The sequence below is a fragment of the Peromyscus californicus genome, unplaced genomic scaffold (assembly GCF_007827085.1).
Source record: "Peromyscus californicus insignis strain IS unplaced genomic scaffold, ASM782708v3 Scaffold_17__1_contigs__length_78620276, whole genome shotgun sequence".
Classification (NCBI taxonomy): domain Eukaryota; kingdom Metazoa; phylum Chordata; class Mammalia; order Rodentia; family Cricetidae; genus Peromyscus; species Peromyscus californicus.
In genome coordinates, this window is record NW_026294469.1 from 66,018,784 (window position 1) to 66,036,508 (window position 17,725).

General features: G+C 49.9%; 1 protein-coding gene across 3 annotated transcripts in view; it reads left to right on the forward strand.

The window, feature by feature from the left end:
* Window positions 1–17,725, forward strand: part of Loxhd1 (lipoxygenase homology PLAT domains 1) — a 161,865-nt gene that overhangs the window by 105,923 nt on the left and 38,217 nt on the right. For 2 of the 3 annotated variants that reach the window (XM_052741493.1, XM_052741495.1), the window contains 8 exons: window positions 1,979–2,095; window positions 2,728–2,890; window positions 6,518–6,672; window positions 10,130–10,339; window positions 10,465–10,600; window positions 12,394–12,602; window positions 13,816–14,001; window positions 16,715–16,842. In XM_052741493.1, coding sequence (XP_052597453.1) covers window positions 1,979–2,095; window positions 2,728–2,890; window positions 6,518–6,672; window positions 10,130–10,339; window positions 10,465–10,600; window positions 12,394–12,602; window positions 13,816–14,001; window positions 16,715–16,842 — 1,304 coding nt within the window. The remainder of the gene's footprint in view (window positions 1–1,978; window positions 2,096–2,727; window positions 2,891–6,517; window positions 6,673–10,129; window positions 10,340–10,464; window positions 10,601–12,393; window positions 12,603–13,815; window positions 14,002–16,714; window positions 16,843–17,725) is intronic. The other variant, XM_052741494.1, reaches the window with a different exon arrangement.

A 17,725-nucleotide genomic window follows, 5' to 3' on the forward strand; every position in this document is an offset into this window, starting at 1 on the left:
GGACTTAGGAAGAGAGTCGCGATGACACCAGCCTGGGAGAGAAGCCAGGAACCCTGGAAGCCTCAACTCGATGGGTGATGGGGACCAGTGGTGACGTGTCTATATTTTCTGGTGGGAAACAAAGTGTCTAGCTTACTCTTATTATCCTCAGCCAGCTGCTGCCCCAGGGATAAAGCTTCCTGCCCAGAGTCAGCTTTGGTGGGAGGTCTGTCATGGAAAATTCAGGGCTGGTTCACTCGTCTATACAAGACGAACATCTCTCCACAAAAGATGATGTAGTGGTTGTATCACAGAGTGTGACATCATCAGTGCCCAGCTCACACCTCAGCCAGACTTTTGCGGACTTTCATCAGTGAGGTCCCATTAGTAGGCAGTTGTAATTGGCCAATTAATTTGCTGTTGGTTTTTTCTTTCTCAACTGTCTGGGTCTTAGGGGAACATGAGAGCTTAGAAACAATGGAAAAGACTTTGTCTCCTAGCCTGGCTTTCCTTCCTGCGTCTTCCACCTCTCTACTCTTTTATGGTAGAGCCTCAGTCCACAACTCACCTCCTTCCGGTCCTGACTCTGCGTTAGCCGGTAGCAAACTGCTCCCTCTCTCTGTAGCCCACCCTGAAGGGTTGGATGGGAGAAGAACACTGACAAAAACTCCCCAGCTCTTTGGGAACGTCAACTCTGTTCTAAGCACTCAATGTGGACCAAGTCATTGGGTCCTCACGACAGTTCCAAGAGGGTGGCAGCGCAACAATCCCATCCCACATGGAAGTACCCAGAGCAAGAAAGGTCTCCACTTACTAAGGTGGCATCATGCAGTAAACCTAGGGTCACAACAGCTCCAGAGCTTTCTTAGGACCTCCCCCTTCCCAAGGAAGAATGCCAAGGCCTTTTCTGATGGCCAGGTCTTCTGAGTCCATTTGGGAGGCCCACCACTCCTGAACAGCAGTCCTCTGAAGACCTCTTTACTGACTGTGGTGCCACAGCCAAGATGGTCCCCTGATGAAAACAACTCAGTGCTTGTCGTAGGACTAAGGTTACAGGAGGGTCACGGAAGTCACAGACCTCAAAGCCATCAGGACAGGGAAGAAAAAAGAAGGCCTGGGTAGAAGAAAGGCCAGGGATTCTTCATTCCCTGGCCACTTCAGGCAGTGAGTTTGTTAGTTGAGATGCTGGGGACCACAGGCTTCACTTGGGCATCTGTACTTCTCTGGCAGGTGATGATGATAAGATCTATTAAAATCTCTACAGCCCTGACATCACTTGGAAGCTCTGGCCTTTGTTCGGTGACTCTGAGTCCTCTGGGCTTGCAAGGCCTCTAAGGACCATTTGTAGTCATGGATTCTGTTCTCTGGTTCAGAGCAGGTGGCAGGTAGTGGAACATCTTGGAAGGACAGCAAGGTTGTGGCAGCTGTGGCATCCTTGTCATCTATGGAGTAGCCTGGTGCTCAGCCAGACACTTAGAGCTAGAGAACAGGTGACAAAAAGAAACATGCTGTGGTCTTTGACCTAGTCATGACATCACTGGGCTGCCCCACCCATGACCCTGACCTTGGTTGACTAAGACACCATTTTCTGTAAGTTTGAGTGAGTAGAATTTGTAGGAGTAGAGAGAAAGAATTACTGAAAGGGAGAGGCTCTTAAGAGTTGGAGGATTTGGACATGGTCCCTACTAGATCTCTTCTGAGACCCAACTCAGTTCTCAGAGAATGTGTTACTATAGCATCAAGTCATGGAGGGTGGGAAAGAGTCGGACACTCTAAAAGACCTGAGTGCTCAAATCATGTCAATTAAGTCAAGACTGAGGAAGGAAGCATTAGCATGACATGTGCAGAGGAGGGTCTTGGCCTGGCTGGTCAGCAGAGACATGAGGAGAGCAAATAACCCCCAGAAGTTCATAGGGACCTGAAGATGCATGCCCCAAGGAGGCACCATGTGACTGAAGCCCTTCTGCTAACATATAGTGCCTTTTTTTTCCTTATGAAGTTAGAAGATGTCGGTGAAATCATTGAAAAAATCCGGATTGGTCATGATAACACAGGCATAAACCCTGGGTGGCACTGTTCCCACGTGGACATCCGCAGGCTCCTCCCTGATAAAGACGTGAGTTTGAGATGTGACTGTTCCACTGCTTCATCTATCTTTTTCCAGAATGAGTTCACAGCACATTGACTTGATGGTTGCCTCGGCCTCCAGGGCATGTTAACTAGCTCAGGTCCAGGGCAAATTCTTCCAGTGGTCAAGGAAAAGAGTTTAGGCAATCTAGTCTGGACTATGTTTCTGCCCAAGTCCCAAAGCCACAGGACCAGTGAGTGACCAGCATGTCTTTGCTTCTACTCAGGGTCAACTCCAGAGGAAAAGCAAACCTGAGCAACTTGGAAAACACTAGAAAACATGCAAACTTCCACAGTTAAAAGACAGTGACAAGATTAATTTAAAAACACAGAGCCCTCTCTTTACCCACTGATCCCAAGTGTCAGAGACAGGGTGCAAATATTTATTTTTAAGTGATCCAGGAAGTAGATCTTGCAAAAGCTAATGCCTCCTGCTGTGGTTGTACGAGTCTCTAAGGCTAGGTCTCCTGAAACCAGGACAGGCAGGTTCCCTGTCTTTTCATATTTGAGGCAACATCTTCTTTGTCTTTGGTTCTGATGAGCATGAACATGCTGGTGAATCCCTGGAGCTGGTGGCTCCCATCTTACAGACTAATCTTCCTCCTTCCTCCTCCCCACCAGGGCACAGAGACCTTGACTTTCCCATGTGATCGATGGCTTGCCACCTCTGAGGATGACAAGAAGACTATCCGAGAACTGGTCCCTTATGACATCTTCACTGAGAAGTACATGAAAGATGGGTCCTTAAGACAAGTCTACAAGGAAGTGGAGGAGCCTCTGGACAGTAAGTGTGCATGGAAAGGGTGGCCTTTGTCACACAGGCAGCTCCAGGATTACATCCCTCCTCGCAGAGCATCAGCCCCTGCCGGTTGAGCATCCTCACACACGAGTATGGTCTACATTATCACTGGACAAACTGAGGCTCACAGAGGTTATGTAACTTGCCAGGTTCACACAGCTAGTAGACAGCAAGGCCAGTCCCCAGAGTCTTGCCTGTTCCACTGCAAACTTTACAATCCCTTCCCTACATGGGATGTGGAAGCAGCATGTCACGCCCCAGCTGCCTGGATTACCCTGCTCCTGGCTTTCTGCATGCTCAGTTTATTTGGCCACTAGTTGCTATGGTGTGGTCCTTTCGACTCTTGCAGGACAGCCTAGGGATGGAGTGTAGCTCAGGGAGAGAGTATTTGCCTAAGGTGTGAGGCTCTGTTTTGAAACCCTGTATCATAAAAGAAGTTTTTTTTTTTTTTAAAGACGAAAAACAAGGTAGAAATCTCCTGGCAAGGCATGTTTAAGGGGGTTAGGTCCAGCTCCTGGGTTTGTGTAAGTTCACAGGGTTTTGTTTTCTGCTTGAACCAGTCACTGTCATCCGTGGATGTTATTTCTAAGCAGGATTTGAATCATCCTGACCACGCACTTCTTGTGCTTCTTCCTCCCTTTGGTCTCAGTGACATCACCATATTCTGGTTATCTTCCTCCCTCCCTAAATAGTCTGCTAGGTCCTTTCTTGTGCCTACTGGCATTCAGGGTCCTCTCCTCAGCCTTCTCTTCTTCCTGCACTGTGGCACACACAAGTGCATGCACACACATGTGTCCTTCCTTTACCACATGGATAGCACTGTCCATGTCACCCCCGATGTCACTCACCAGCCGCTCATCAGCCCTGAGTAAACTTTAACCATTCGATAATGTCACCTGTAAGAGTTTCTACCACTGATGATACACAAAAGATACCCACAGTCCTCTTCCACTAGGCAGTCTACACAGACCACAGAAGCTCCAAGAACTTGGAAAATCAACCCAAATTTATGGTGTCATAGTTTTTGGAAAAACTGGAGTAAAACCCAGGATTCCAGTAAAATCTAAGATTTTCTTATGAAACCGGTGGAGGCGGGGCCCAGATCTTCCTGCTGGTGAGAGTCAAAAGACAAGAGGCAAACATATGTCCTTTTGGTGGAAAACAGTGGCAGCCCCTGATCTGAGCCATCTGATCTTTGATCAGAGCCATCTTGCCCACGAGTGAGTCTCTCTCCATCCACATCCCTTTCTCTGAATTTTCTTTGCTATTCAGTCAAGGAGATGTGTCTCTTTTTCACTTGGACCCCAGATGGACGCCCTGGGCTGCCATTCCCAGCAACGCTCTTGAGATGTTCTCTATAAACCATACTCCACAAAACCCACTCTGAGGTTTCTAAGGAAACACCTCTTCCCTGACAAGCTGTGTGGCCCGGGTGGGATGGGAGGGAGGAGGATCCAGAAATAGCTGGATCCCGCATCCCCGTATTGCTCAGCATCAGAGGCTGAATTGGTTTTCTTAGTTCCCGAAGGACCAGAGGAAGCAGCGGGAGGTGGAGTGGGGGTGTTAGAAGACCATCCAGTCACAGCCCCAAGGACGCAGCAACCCTGTCTGGGACAAGGGCTCCTAGAAAAGACGTTCTAACAGGTCCACCCACCCATGACAGTTTCAAATGTGGAGCAGGCTTGAATGTAGCCAGAAGTGAAGGGGGATGCGGGGAGAGGACCGTCATCAACTGTTGTGTCTAAGCTGTGACAAGATTCCTAATGTTGCCTCACGTTGGTGTTGGCCCGACAGACTTGGGGAATGCTGTCTTCTCATTTAAGCAGCACAGAGACAATTTCATCATCAGTTACTGAGGCCCCTGACATGCTTGCTGGTTCTGCACCAAGCTGAGCAGGATGAAGCTGGAGCAAAGGGGACTGGTCCTGGACCCTTGTCTGTATCAGGGGACATGCCTCTGACCATCAAGTCTCATGAACCCCCAAGGGCCTTTGGAGAATGAGTGACTATGAAGAGGGGGAAGGTGAGGGTGGCTTTGGAGAAGGGGATGGTACAGGAGGGATCAAGTCCCACTCAGATGTGTGAATGTGTGATGCTGGGGTCTAGTCTCAGGGGAGGTAGCAGCTGGGTGACAGGAGTTAGAAGTTTGAAGCACAGGGCCCTGGATTGAAGATAAAGACTCGTGAGGTCAAGGAAAACAAAGGCAGGCTGTGAGAAATGAGAGAAGAGGGAGGAAGGTAGAACTAAAGAATTTAGTGGCCATGACTGTGTGGAAGAAGTCCAAGAAAACCAGAAGGAAGCATCATGCTATGGAATCCAGTGGAAAAGAAGGGCATACCAGGAACCATGTGTGGGTGTGAGCATGTCTGTAACTGTGGGTGCAAGCTGCCCACAGCACATTGCTTTGCTACATTGAGTTAGAGGTGGCTGTGGGCCCACTTGCAGGGATTGGAAAGAAAGCCCATCTCAGTCACTGTAGGAAAGAGAACCATTTTCTAAGGTCTTGTAAGTCGCCGGGGTTCACAGGAACGGCTCTCAGTCCAGTGTAGGTATCACTCCGCCCTGGTTCTCCTACTATCCAGTGCCAACGCACTCTGGGTCTGTGTCAACACTCAGGGATCAGTTCTCTGGGTGACTAACACCAGTGCTTCAAGAACCCTTCATCCTCCTAGGCTCCAGCCACTACTCAAAAATCTTCCTCCCCATCCTGTTCTCTTCAGGACAGTCCAGCCAAGTCCTGTGATCCTTGGCCTGAAATTACAAATTCCCTGGGGCAAAGGGCTACAGAGAGGGGAAGGAAGCCTTCCAAGGGTCTGTAGAAGCATGTGGAGGACTTGCTTGTCCTCAGGTCTGGAGGCTGGGGACGCAGCTGTCTAATTATAATAGCCATCTAATAGCTGTCCTTGCTGAGCCGCAGCAGCAGAACAAAACCAAGACACTACACTCCTTCCCTTTCTCCTCAAGATCTTTGTATACTAGTCACCCCGATACTGAACCCTTTCCCAGGTACCATGGGGTCAAAGGATAAAGCGTCAGTTACTGGCTTTGGGAGAAAGAGTTTGCCTGGGGTACTAGGACAAGGTGAAGGGTACCAGTGGGCTGAAGAATAAGTCAAAATAAGGAAGGAAGGATGATGCTTGAAAACTACTACTACTACTACTACTACTACTACTACTACTACTACTACTATTACACACACACACACACACACACACACACACACACACACACTTCAGTCGTGTCAACACTAATTAGATAGGAAGGTTTGCCTTGTCAGTATCTCAGCATAAAGACTCAGTGCCGTAGTGATGACATACTTAAGTCAGTCTCCTTGGAGTGGACACTGTGGGTGGATGGATTGGGGGGCACTCCCAAAACTCCATCTTTTGCTACTCTGAGAGCCTCCTGAGTCCAGATCTGGTGAGTGACTCCTGAATGATGACCCCATACAGTGTGCCACTGACCATGCCTAGCCAAGTAGCGAGAGGAAGACGCTGCTGCTTCAGGGCCTGGACCAGACCTTTGTGTACCGACAAACTCCACTCCCTAGAGCTAATGTGCTGCCGCCCTTCTCTTCCCTCTGTCTGTCTGCCTGTCCAACTTGATGGGCAGTTGTGTTGTACTCGGTACAGATCTTCACAGGGAACGTTCCTGGGGCAGGGACAGATGCCAAGGTCTACATCACCATCTACGGAGACCTCGGGGACACCGGGGAGCGGTACCTTGGCAAATCAGAGAACCGCACCAACAAGTTCGAGAGAGGAACGGTAGGAGAGACACACTGGGTTCATGCCGCCTGTCTCCTCTCTGGGTTTAGTCATCTGAATGCCGGATCTTCTGGTCCTGAGGGGGTCTTGGAACTCTGTGGGGTGCCATGAATCTTCCTTTGGGCTTTTGACATTGCTTTTCCTCTGTAAGCACAGATTGTCCCCTTTTCCCAGCCAATGCACCTCTCTGGGTCCTACATATGGGTTGGGGTGGAGTGGAAGGTAGACCTGAGCTCTAGATTGTCCTCTGTGGGGGAATGGCCTCTTCAGAAAGCCAGCTCACCGTGGGCATCATGCGTGTGGAGGTAGAGGCTGCAGGGTGGCAGGGGCTGGCCTGACTGAGGCTTGATTAGGGACCTGAAAGCCTGGTTCTGCCTTCAGCTCCTTGTCTGATTCACCTCTGCTGACCTTAGATTCCCTGTCTCAAGGATGGAGAATCAAATATAAGTTGGCTAAAGCATGTTGTTCAGAGTGGAGGCCCTCAGGAACAATATAAATAATACTGGGGAGCAAAAGGGCCCCTCACTGTCCCCCAGGTAGACTCACCTTGACCAAGCCGGTGTATTGAGAGCCAAGCATGCTCTCTACTAAGGTTCCGTGACTATAAAAAGGCTGGGAAGTCACGTGGCCAGTCAGTGTCTGCGGCGCTTCTGGCTCTGATGTGCTGTGATTTACAAGGAGGACAAGTCCATCCAAATCTTCCCTTCATGAAGTTCAGCTTCCTTCTCCCACTGCAGCTCCTCTCCCTGCTGCATGCCCTGCCACACCCTTAACTTGATCCCCAGTTCCCTTCCTTTATCTCCATGTGCCTAAGTCTACCCAAAACAGGCCAGGGGATCTCTGAGGAGAGCAGACATGGAACTGGTCTAGCTGCAGTCTTGCCCACAGCCATGCGTGTGCAGGCAGCCATGCGTGTGCAGGCAGCCATGCATGCCCCAAGAGACTGACTCTCAGCCAGACAGGCCCTTTTGTCCTGAAGCACCTGCTACTAGTGAGGAGGGAATTAGCCCTGGGACAAGTAGCAGGTGTCCTGTAAGTAGATCTGTAGTGCCTTGGTGGCCCCATGTGCCAGGCTCTTAGAAGAAGAGCTGGGTCCTCAGAAGGTATGTCCCAACGTTCCTATTAGTCATCTAGATAAAAGCCACCAGCCTTTAACTTCAATTTCTTGCTTCTGAATTGTGAATAATAAATGTGATTCCCAATTAGACCTCTGTACTGAGAAAGAGGAAATGTACATCATACCAGGGAAGATAATTTACAAGTCACACACACACACACACACACACACACACACACACACACACACACACACAAACACACACGCGCACACACACACACGCACACACACACACACGCACACACACAAACACACACACACACACACACACACACACACACACACACACACACACACACACCACAAGAGACACAACTGTACTTAGGAGAGGACCTATCTATCTTGCTCTTTCCATTTTGGAAAAATAGAAAGCCAAAGAGGTCAAAGTGGATTCCTGTGGTGCCCTTGGCTCTCTCCCAGGGACACATTTGATCAAGTACCCAGACAATGGGCTCAGATCATCTGGACTTGGATACTAGTTCTAATACTAATTGGTTATATAATCTTGGGCAAGTTACTTAACATCTCTTCATCTCATAAAATAGTTTTGAGTGACTGTGAAAGCCTGCTGAATTAAACCATGAAATACCCAACTGTGCCCAGTTGGCTCACCATGCTGTGCCTTGTTAAGGCTTGGGAGAGCTCCCCTGTGCCCACCTGCCATGGATGCCTGCTGTTGACATCTGGTAAATGCATCGGCATAACAGCAGTGTGTCTCATGTGGCTGATGGACAGACTTTTGTTCATGCCAGAACCTGGCCAAGAATAGGTGCTCAACAAATATTTATACACAGAATAAGTGGGTGAAAATAATGGCATCTAGTCTCTAAGTTCAAATTCAGTTCTCTCTCTCTCTCTCTCTCTCTCTCTCTCTCTCTCTCTCTCTCTCTCTCTCCACTATAAGGGGTCTGCCCCATCACATTCTCTTTGCTTCTTCTGGTTTTGTTGTTTGGAGTTTTTGCTGGTTTGTTTTGCTGGGGTCTTTTGAGACAGGGTCTCACTCTATAGCCCAGGTTGACTCAGAGCTCCCTATGTTACCTGAGCTGACCTGGAACTCATGACAGTCTTCCTGCCTCCACTTCCCAAGTGCTGGAATTACAGACATGGGCCACCGTGCCCAGTTCTTCTGGTTTTGTTGCCCCTCAAGAAGAGCTGAAGGTGCACCTGGCCCAGTTCCTTGAGCAATCCTCAATTCACTGCTGAGGATTCGAAAGCTTCTGTTCCTCTAGCCACTCGCTCTGGGACCCAGGAGTCATTTTTAATGCCATCTTCTTATCAGCATCCTTTCCCTGCCCCAATTCAACCAGATGCCTGATCTAAGAGAGTCTCCCCATGAGCATCCTGCTCCATCACCACCAGCCTCTTCCTCATCGGCATCTACATTGACCCCAACCTGGTCTCCCTAGCACATGCTACCAGCCCACCAGTCAGCTATCCAATGCTAGCAGAGGACTCACTGCCTACAATCCACCAGGGACACACAGATCATGGATATTACCAAATCTGCCATGGTTATCTGCAACTTTCAGGACCTGCCCTACACAGCCTGCCTGCCATGTCCCCAGCAGGCCACTGAGCATATTTTGAAGAGTAGCCACACTGTCTCCTCTACGCCTTCCCACATGTTTTCTCTGTATTCACGCCCATGTGCCACAGAAGCTCCATGTTTTAGTGCAGTGGTGTGGTTTCTTCTTTGCCTACAAGGCACAGTGTTTTGAATGCCTCTCATCTTGCCTTTGGCATTTCAGTGGGATGCAGTGGAACTCTTTCTACACCATGATATTCAAACGGAGATGGGGCTGGTTCTTCTTTGTAACCACACACAGATCCACTCCATGGAGAATGCTGTCCCACAGTTACTCTGCTGTTCCCAAAGGGGTGAGGCCCCAGATGGCCTCTATTTCCCTCTCTTAGAGCTGTCCTGCTGCAAACACTCTTGTGCACATGTTAAGATCTTCCTTTCACACAGAAGCAACCAAGTGGAGGGTGTGCTCAATTTGACTCCGGTGAACTTAATGGTTGCAGTTTCTGGTTAACAGAAATGGGCCAATATCCCTCATCTGCATTGGTCATAGCCTTCAAGCATTTCACACCGTTTGTGAAACACTTTCTTTCAAATACCCACAGGCTCATCCCAAGAAAAGTCTGGGCAAAGGCAGTTTTCCCCAAGAAGGGACATGCAGGAGTGGACTGTATAATGGGGGCAGTGAGGAAGGGAACTTTGAACTTGGACTTTAATTTGGTTCTAAAGTGGATCCCCAACCCAGTAATTAGGAGGATGTGGTTGGTGGGGCTTAAAGTGAGGTATCCCTGCTAAGTCCCCATACTTGGACTCTCCAGGCTGACACCTTCATCATTGAGGCTGCTGACCTGGGTGTCATCTACAAGATCAAGCTCCGCCATGACAACACCAAATGGTGTGCAGACTGGTATGTGGAGAAGGTGGAGATCTGGAATGACACCAATGAGGACGAGTTTCTATTCCTGTGCGGGCGCTGGCTATCCCTGAAGAAGGAGGATGGGCGGCTGGAGAGGCTCTTTTATGAGAAGGTACCACGAGGGCTACTGAGACCTCCATGCAACCACAGCCTCTTGTCCCTTTTATGCCCAGGGAAGATCCTTGGAGCGGAAGGTGCCTGCGCCGCAGTGAGCCCAGGCTGTGCTTTTCCTTGCAGGAATACACTGGGGACCGCAGTAGCAACTGCAGCAGCCCCGCTGATTTCTGGGAGATTGCCCTGAGTTCCAAGATGGCAGATGTGGACATTGCCACAGTGACAGGACCCATGGCTGACTATGTTCAGGATGGCCCTGGTAAGCAGAGCAGGGAGCTCATTGGAAGAAGAACAGGCACAGACTTTAAACTGTTCTCAGACAGGCTCTGGCTACAGCCCCACTGTTACTGGTGAAGTGGGTCTTGAGCTTTGCACTTTGCAGTGTTCACATGTAAAAAAGCTCTGTGAGGTGAGCAGGCAGAGAGGAGCTCCCTCCAAATGAAGCAATGGATAGAGTTTTGGTGATGGTTTCCTTCATCCACCAGAGGAGTATTGTCCTGAACTCTGCCTTCACCCAGACTCTTAGAACATGATTTCTGGCCATGTAAGTTGGGATAACCCAACAGATAGCAGGACCAGCTGTGGAAATCTGCCACCCAAAGTGTGATGTAGTATGTACGGGTGTTCAGGAAGGAGGTCCCAAGCTGTTATTTGGGGACTTAAAATCCATACTGACAATAAACCCAGTTTTGGATAGATTCTTTGTGCCTACTTCCTCCATGAAGCAGTATCCTAACTCCTAGAGAAATTCATTTCACCAATCATATTTTTGAGATAAGGCCATGCTATGCTTACTTCTTGAACATTTAAAATCCCTGCCTTCTTAGATTTAAGAGTGTCATGAGCATGATGTCTCCCTCTAGGAAATCATGGCGTAGGTCTATGGGGCCAGCAGAGATTGACATTCTATCTACATGCCACCTTCTTACTCCACAAAGTGGCTGTCCTGGGATCACCTGTGGAGAGGCCAGGGGAGCTAAACAAGGCAGATGCTGGTAAAGAGTCCCACACTAGTGACTCCAGCCAGGAGGGGCTGGTCTGGACAGCTCTCAGAGAGATACACAACCTAAGTCTACTGCAGCATAGCCATGTCTCCTGTTAGCTGGGACAACAGGCCAGAAGACAGGTTCTTAACCTGTTGGTTCCTGACTGCAAATGACAGGGACCTGGAGACAGTGACCTAAACAGCTTCAGAATTTTTCTAGTACATAAAAATTCAAAGGCAAGCCATCTAAAGCTAACACAACAGCTCTGGGATGCCCAGGGAGCGAGGTTCCTACAACCTGCTCACTCTGAAACCTCATAAAAGGCTCCTACATTGAAGGCCACCCAAGATCACCTTCCAAGATGAGAGCTGAAGTGCCACCCATCACATCCACAACCTCGGCAGAATGGATAGAAGGGCATTCCTTCCAAGAGAGCCAACCTTAAAACAATTACCCCGGAATCCCATGCAGCAATCACCGACTTGCCTATAGAACCACCCCTAGTGGAAGGAAAATGGGTTTTGACTGATGTTTAGAATCTAAGCTACATGACCTAAATGATTTTGTCTGCTGACCACCCTAACTGGTTTGGTTTGGAAATGGATGCCTCTAGGACTTCCCTCAGCTGTGTTTCAGGTATAAGACACTTGGGTTAGTATTCCCCAATTTCCACTTTCTGTGAGACCTGCCTTCTCAACAGTTAGTGTTAGTGTTTGGGGCATGTAACCCCCAGACCTGGTAGAAAGTTGCCTTTATACTTCCTTGCCTGGTAGGGAAAGAATCAAGTAAGATAACAGGCCAATCAGGCTTTCAGAAGCTTGACACTCCAAGGGATACAAGAACACTCTCTTGGCTCTTCCCATTGGGCATTACTGACTGACTCATGCCTGTAGAGTAGACGCACACCACCATGAACTTGCAGCCTATCTGGAAGGCTTTGTTGTACTTGGTCTCTGAGCAAGGAAGGAAGGAGACAGCCCTCCCAAGGTCATTTCAAGTCCCCAAGCACACAGGACAGCACCTTTGCCCATGAGGCCCGTTGTGACGTTTACTCCGTCTCTTGCAGTGATTCCCTACTATGTGTCAGTGACCACTGGGAAGCACAAGGATGCAGCCACGGACAGCCGAGCCTTCGTCTTGCTCATTGGGGAAGATGATGAGCGCAGCAACCGCATCTGGCTGGACTATCCTCAGGGGAAGCGAGGCTTCAGCTGTGGCTCTGTGGAAGAGTTCTATGTTGGTGGCTTGGATGTGGGCATCATCAAGAAAATAGAGGTGCTGGCCCTGGATCCCCATGATGGTGACTGCCCCTGGGAAGCAGGTGGGGGTGGGGAGCTGAGAGCAGACAGAACAGAACAAAGACCAGGAGCCCCTCTGAGTTAGAGGTAGCTCTCCAGCCTCCACCCTCAGTGTATGTGTGTGTGTGTGGGGGGGGGGGTGACCTCAGTTCCCCATTTTCTGCTCACTCAGTAGAGATACCCTGTGTTCTAATTTTCTCATTGCTGTGTAACAAATTACCACCAAGTTGGTGACTGAAAACAACTCAGGTACATGTACTATCCTGGATCAGGAGTCTAGCTGAGACTTTTTTTTATTTTTATTTTTATTTTTATTTTTATTTATTTATTTGTTTTTTAATGCCGAATGCCATTTATTGAAGGAAGGAGGAGGTCTTAAATACAGGCTTACAGCACAATGGAAGAACCCCGGAGGGCAGAAGTTCGCTACCAATGTTTTACGACCTTGCATCTAAACTGTTAATACCCGTTATGTAGGATACACAGACAAGGAACTTCCCTTAAGCATTCAGGAGTGTGGAACCCAGCAGAGAATTAGCATAGGGAGGATATCTAGGTCAAGGTCAGCAAGCAAGGCAACAGTTACCCAAAACGGGGGCCAGGGCCCTACAGGTCCCCTTTACTAAAAAATGAACTTCTGACTTAGGTTGTGTGGGACATCAGCAGGTCAAGGGACTCATCATTCCTAGCTGAGACTTTTCAAGGGCTCCCAAGTTGAGAGCAAAGTGTGACCAGGTCTATGATGTTTTCTTGAGCCTCCGTCCTTCTCCAAGCCAACTAGCTGTTGTCCAGATCCATTTTCTTGCTGCTGTAGTACTGAGGCCTTTGGTTCCTGTCAGTCCCTGCCTTGAGGCACTCACCAAAACCAGTCAGTGTTCTTGATCTAGGTCAGTAGGAGACGCGATCTCTCTCACTTCAAACGTCTCTGACTTCTTTCAGCCCTAGCTTCCATATTCTCTCTTAAAGAGCTTACCTCATGAGGTCAGGCCCACCCAGGGTCCTGTTTTGATTAGCCCAAAGACGTGTTCAACCGACTCTCCTCCGAGGAAGGTCCTCTGGCCAGTGAGTGTCCAGCATATCAGGAGGAAACATTGAGGGTGAGAGCACAAGACAGGCAGTGGTCACTGAGGAGGGAAGACTACTTTTCTCTCAGCTCTGCCCAGATCCTCACAGGGATGTGTACCTCACAGCTGGGCCATGATGGAGCCTCCCCTGAGAGCTGCTGGCTGGTAGAGGAGCTGTGCTTGGCGGTGCCCACCCAGGGTACCAAATACACACTACGCTGCAACTGTTGGCTTGCGAAGGACCGAGGTGATGGCGTCACCTCCCGTGTCTTTGACCTCCTGGACGCCATGGTGGTGAACATTGGGGTGAAGGTATGTGTGCGCCCTGCAAGTGGGGGACACAAGAAAGATGAAAGTGAGGGGTATAGGAGAGTCGTCACTGGGATACTGGCAGAAAGGGAAGATGGTTGGACTCACTTATCTCAAGCCAGGAGACTGCTCTCTTTTGGTCTGCTGCTGTGTGACATCAGGGGACTCTCCTGGTTGTCTCTGGGCCTTGGTCTTCTCCTATGCCACATGCAAATAAGATTTCCCTCCATTGCCTGTTCTGTGCTCAGTTTTGGCCAAAACTAATGAGATCCCTAACAGTCCCTGAAGAGCTTTGGACGGCATCAGCTCTGCCCAGATGTACATTGTCATTACTCTCCATGCCCACAGCATAGTATCAGGAGCAAAGGACCCCAGAGACTGGGGCCCTCTGGATCTCACAGTATAGCAGCACTGGTCACATGACCCATTGTAGCTGGAAAATCCAATATGACAGGAGTTTTACTTTCTGTCTAATGGGTTACATGAGCTGGTGGTCAGTGTCAGGCAGGAGGGAGGCAGGAGGCAGGAGGCAGGGGCAGGAGGCAAGAGGCAGGAGGCAGGAGGCAGGAGGCAGGAGGCAGGAGGCAGGAGGCAGGGGGTAGGGGGTAGGGGGCAGGGGGCAGGGGGCAGGGGGCAGGAGGCAGGAGGCAGGTAGCCCACAGTCACACATCTAGTTGGTGATCCAGCGGCCTCCCGGTCACCTGACCCTGTGCTTCTCTTTCTTCCAAATGAGCTGTGGAGCCAACAGCAGCCCAGCTCTATTCAGTCAGGCCACCTATCAAGGTCAAGGCCAAGAAGGCCTGCCTGTTCTGTGATGGGAGCAGCAAGAGGGGATATAGTCTGCACCCCACACCCCAAGAAGGGCTGTACTCTATACCCCAAGATCCTCCACAGGAATTTGTGCATGTGCTGGCCCATCCCCTGCAGGGACATGGGGGGCACTTTCTACAATGCAGACATCTTCCTTTGTGGCCAATGGATAGTGTGCTTGAACCTGCTGCTTATCCGGGGCTTCTGCCCTGACACACTTCCCAGCCTCTGCCTGTCTTTGAGGCACACCCCCTGACTCACACCATCCCTGTGCAGCCCCAGCTCCTCCCAGCTCAGTCTAGGAAGACGAAGATCCACACCCTGCCATTCACAGAGCAAAGAACACAGGCTAGCCACTTATACAAACTACAGGGCCCTTTGAACTGGCCTCTCTCCAGGACACCAGTCATCATGATAGGAAGCCTGCTTCCGTCTCTCCTTTGGAAGCACTCCAATGACACAAAGAGACATGCGTCTGTGAACGGAGAGAATGAGGAACACAGAACAGGGGCTAGCAGGGCATGACCTCAGGAGCTGGTCTCCTCCAAGCCATCAACACCCTCACTTTGACCTTTCTATGTTTCGTGCCTGTGTGGATAAGAGCAAGAAGGGGTCAGGTTTCTGCCTGCTCCCCGTAATTCCCCTAGGCCTACCTGTCCATGTTCCACAATGATGCCCTATGCTCTACTGTGAGCTAAGCTTTCCCATGCTACTCCTGATGTTGTCGTGCCCTGGAGAAGAGTCCAGGTACTGCCAAAACAACCAAACAAAAACAAAAAAACAACCAAACAAAAAAAAACACCTATCTGGAACAGAGGCCAGGTTGTAACCACAGCCACACAGCACAGTTCACAGTCCAAGCCCCCGGAAGAGCAAGGGGATTAGGCAGTTGCTCGGGGAAGACAGAAGGTGGCGGCAGGTTTGCCGGCTCTCCACCTCTCCCAAACTCTCAGAGTTTGATCTGTGGGTACCTGTCATGAAGGGATGAGTAAAAACCAGGACCCCAAGATCCAGCACACAGGTGATACCTTCACCCAAGGCTACCTCTCAGGAAGAGCCTCCAAAGTACTTCCACTCAGACACCCAGGAAGGGCGAGCTCTGCCCTCCCTCCAGGGCCTGCAGATAAAGGGAATCTTGTCCTCTAGGAGAAAAAAGTCCCAATCTAAAGTGGGAATAGGATGAACAGGTAATGCCCACTTCACACATGGCTTGAGGCAGACCTCACCAAGCCACTCTCCTCACTGTGGCATTCCTTGCTCACAGACATCAGGGGCAAGCTGGCTGCGGCAGGAAGTCAGGGACACTTACAACCACTGTAGTACCCACACATGCATGGCCTTGTCATACACATAGTGCCATATCATTCACATGGCACTGTACCACACAGTTGGTGCCATACTGTATACATGTATGGCTGTGTATATCATACACACGGCACCATCCATAACACATACTTGTAAAGCCATACCACACACGTGGTAGGCCCTGCACCAGCACCAGTGGTATTTGAGCCACCTATGTATCTCATGACTCTACAAGGAGTGTCCCCACATCTGTCCCAGGTAAAAAGCTAATGGAGTGCAGACCTGGATTTGGGTGGAGCTCTGAATGCTCCCAAGACCACTGTCCTGCCTTAGCATGAGCACACATGGATGGGCTCACAGAGAACTAGTGAAATCCATTGCCTGCCGTGTCTCTGCCAGAGCCCCCCTGGCTGGATGAGTGTGGGGGGACCAGGAGAGGCTGGCCTGGCTCTGCTTCCTCAGACATGTCCGGTCAACTACGCTAGATTCTTCTCAGAGCTGCAGGGCTTGAAGGAGTGTCTCTTCTCCCTGGGACACTGAGCTAGGATGGGTGGTTTGGTGGGCGGGGCTGGGGGTCAGGAACGTGTCCCTCTCATGGCAGGTGCTTTATGAGATGACAGTCTGGACTGGTGACGTGGTCGGTGGAGGCACTGACTCCAATATCTTTATGACCCTCTATGGCATCAACGGGAGCACAGAGGAGGTGCAGCTGGACAAAAAGAAGGCCAGGTACCCAGACAGGGCTTGACCCCTCGCCCTGCTCACATCCAACCTCCACCTAACTTGGTCCTCAGTCAGACTGGCTCTGTCCCACCTTACTGTACACCATGAGGCCTCCTAGCTGCTTTACACTGATTGCTCTTTTCCATCATTTTTTTTCTTTCAAGAGCCAGATAAATATCCCTCCTCCAGGAAGTCTTCCTTGACTACCAAAGCCATAGCAATTTTCTTCCTTAAAAAAAAAAAACAATTTATTTTATTTTATGTGCATGAGTGTTTAACCTGCATGTTATATTATGTACCACCACTTGGGTGCCTAGGGCCCATGGAGACCAGAAGAGTTTATTGGATATACTGGGACTGGAGCTACAGATAGTTGTGGACTCCCATGTGGATGCTGGGAATAGAACCCTGGACTTCTGGAACAGCAGCCCGCATTCTTAGCCTCTAAACCATCTCTCCCATCCAGTTCTTTCTTTTGTTCGCCCATCTGGTCTCTCAAAAATGTTCACCTTAAGGTTGACGTTGCTGCGTCTTATTCATTTCCGGGTTCTGTTCCATGTGCTGTCCATGTGAGAAACCCTCAGTGGGAGAAGCAGCATGAGGGATGCATGGAATTCTACTTCTGTGACTTTTCTGCATCTAAGATGATTGCAAAATAAAAGTGATCAGCTATTAAAACATTAACAAGTGGTCCGGGAGGGTGATGATGGTCGTGACGAAGGTGACGATGGGGACTGGCTACTGAAGTGATGAGGACCAGGCAGATGCTTCTCCCCATAGACAGAGCAGCCCATCCCTGGGGTCTGGTAAGGCTCCTTCCTGCCCTCTCTTAGAACTTCCACCTTCTTGTCATGTAGTTCCCATGGTGACAGCCTTGGGAATGGCTGAT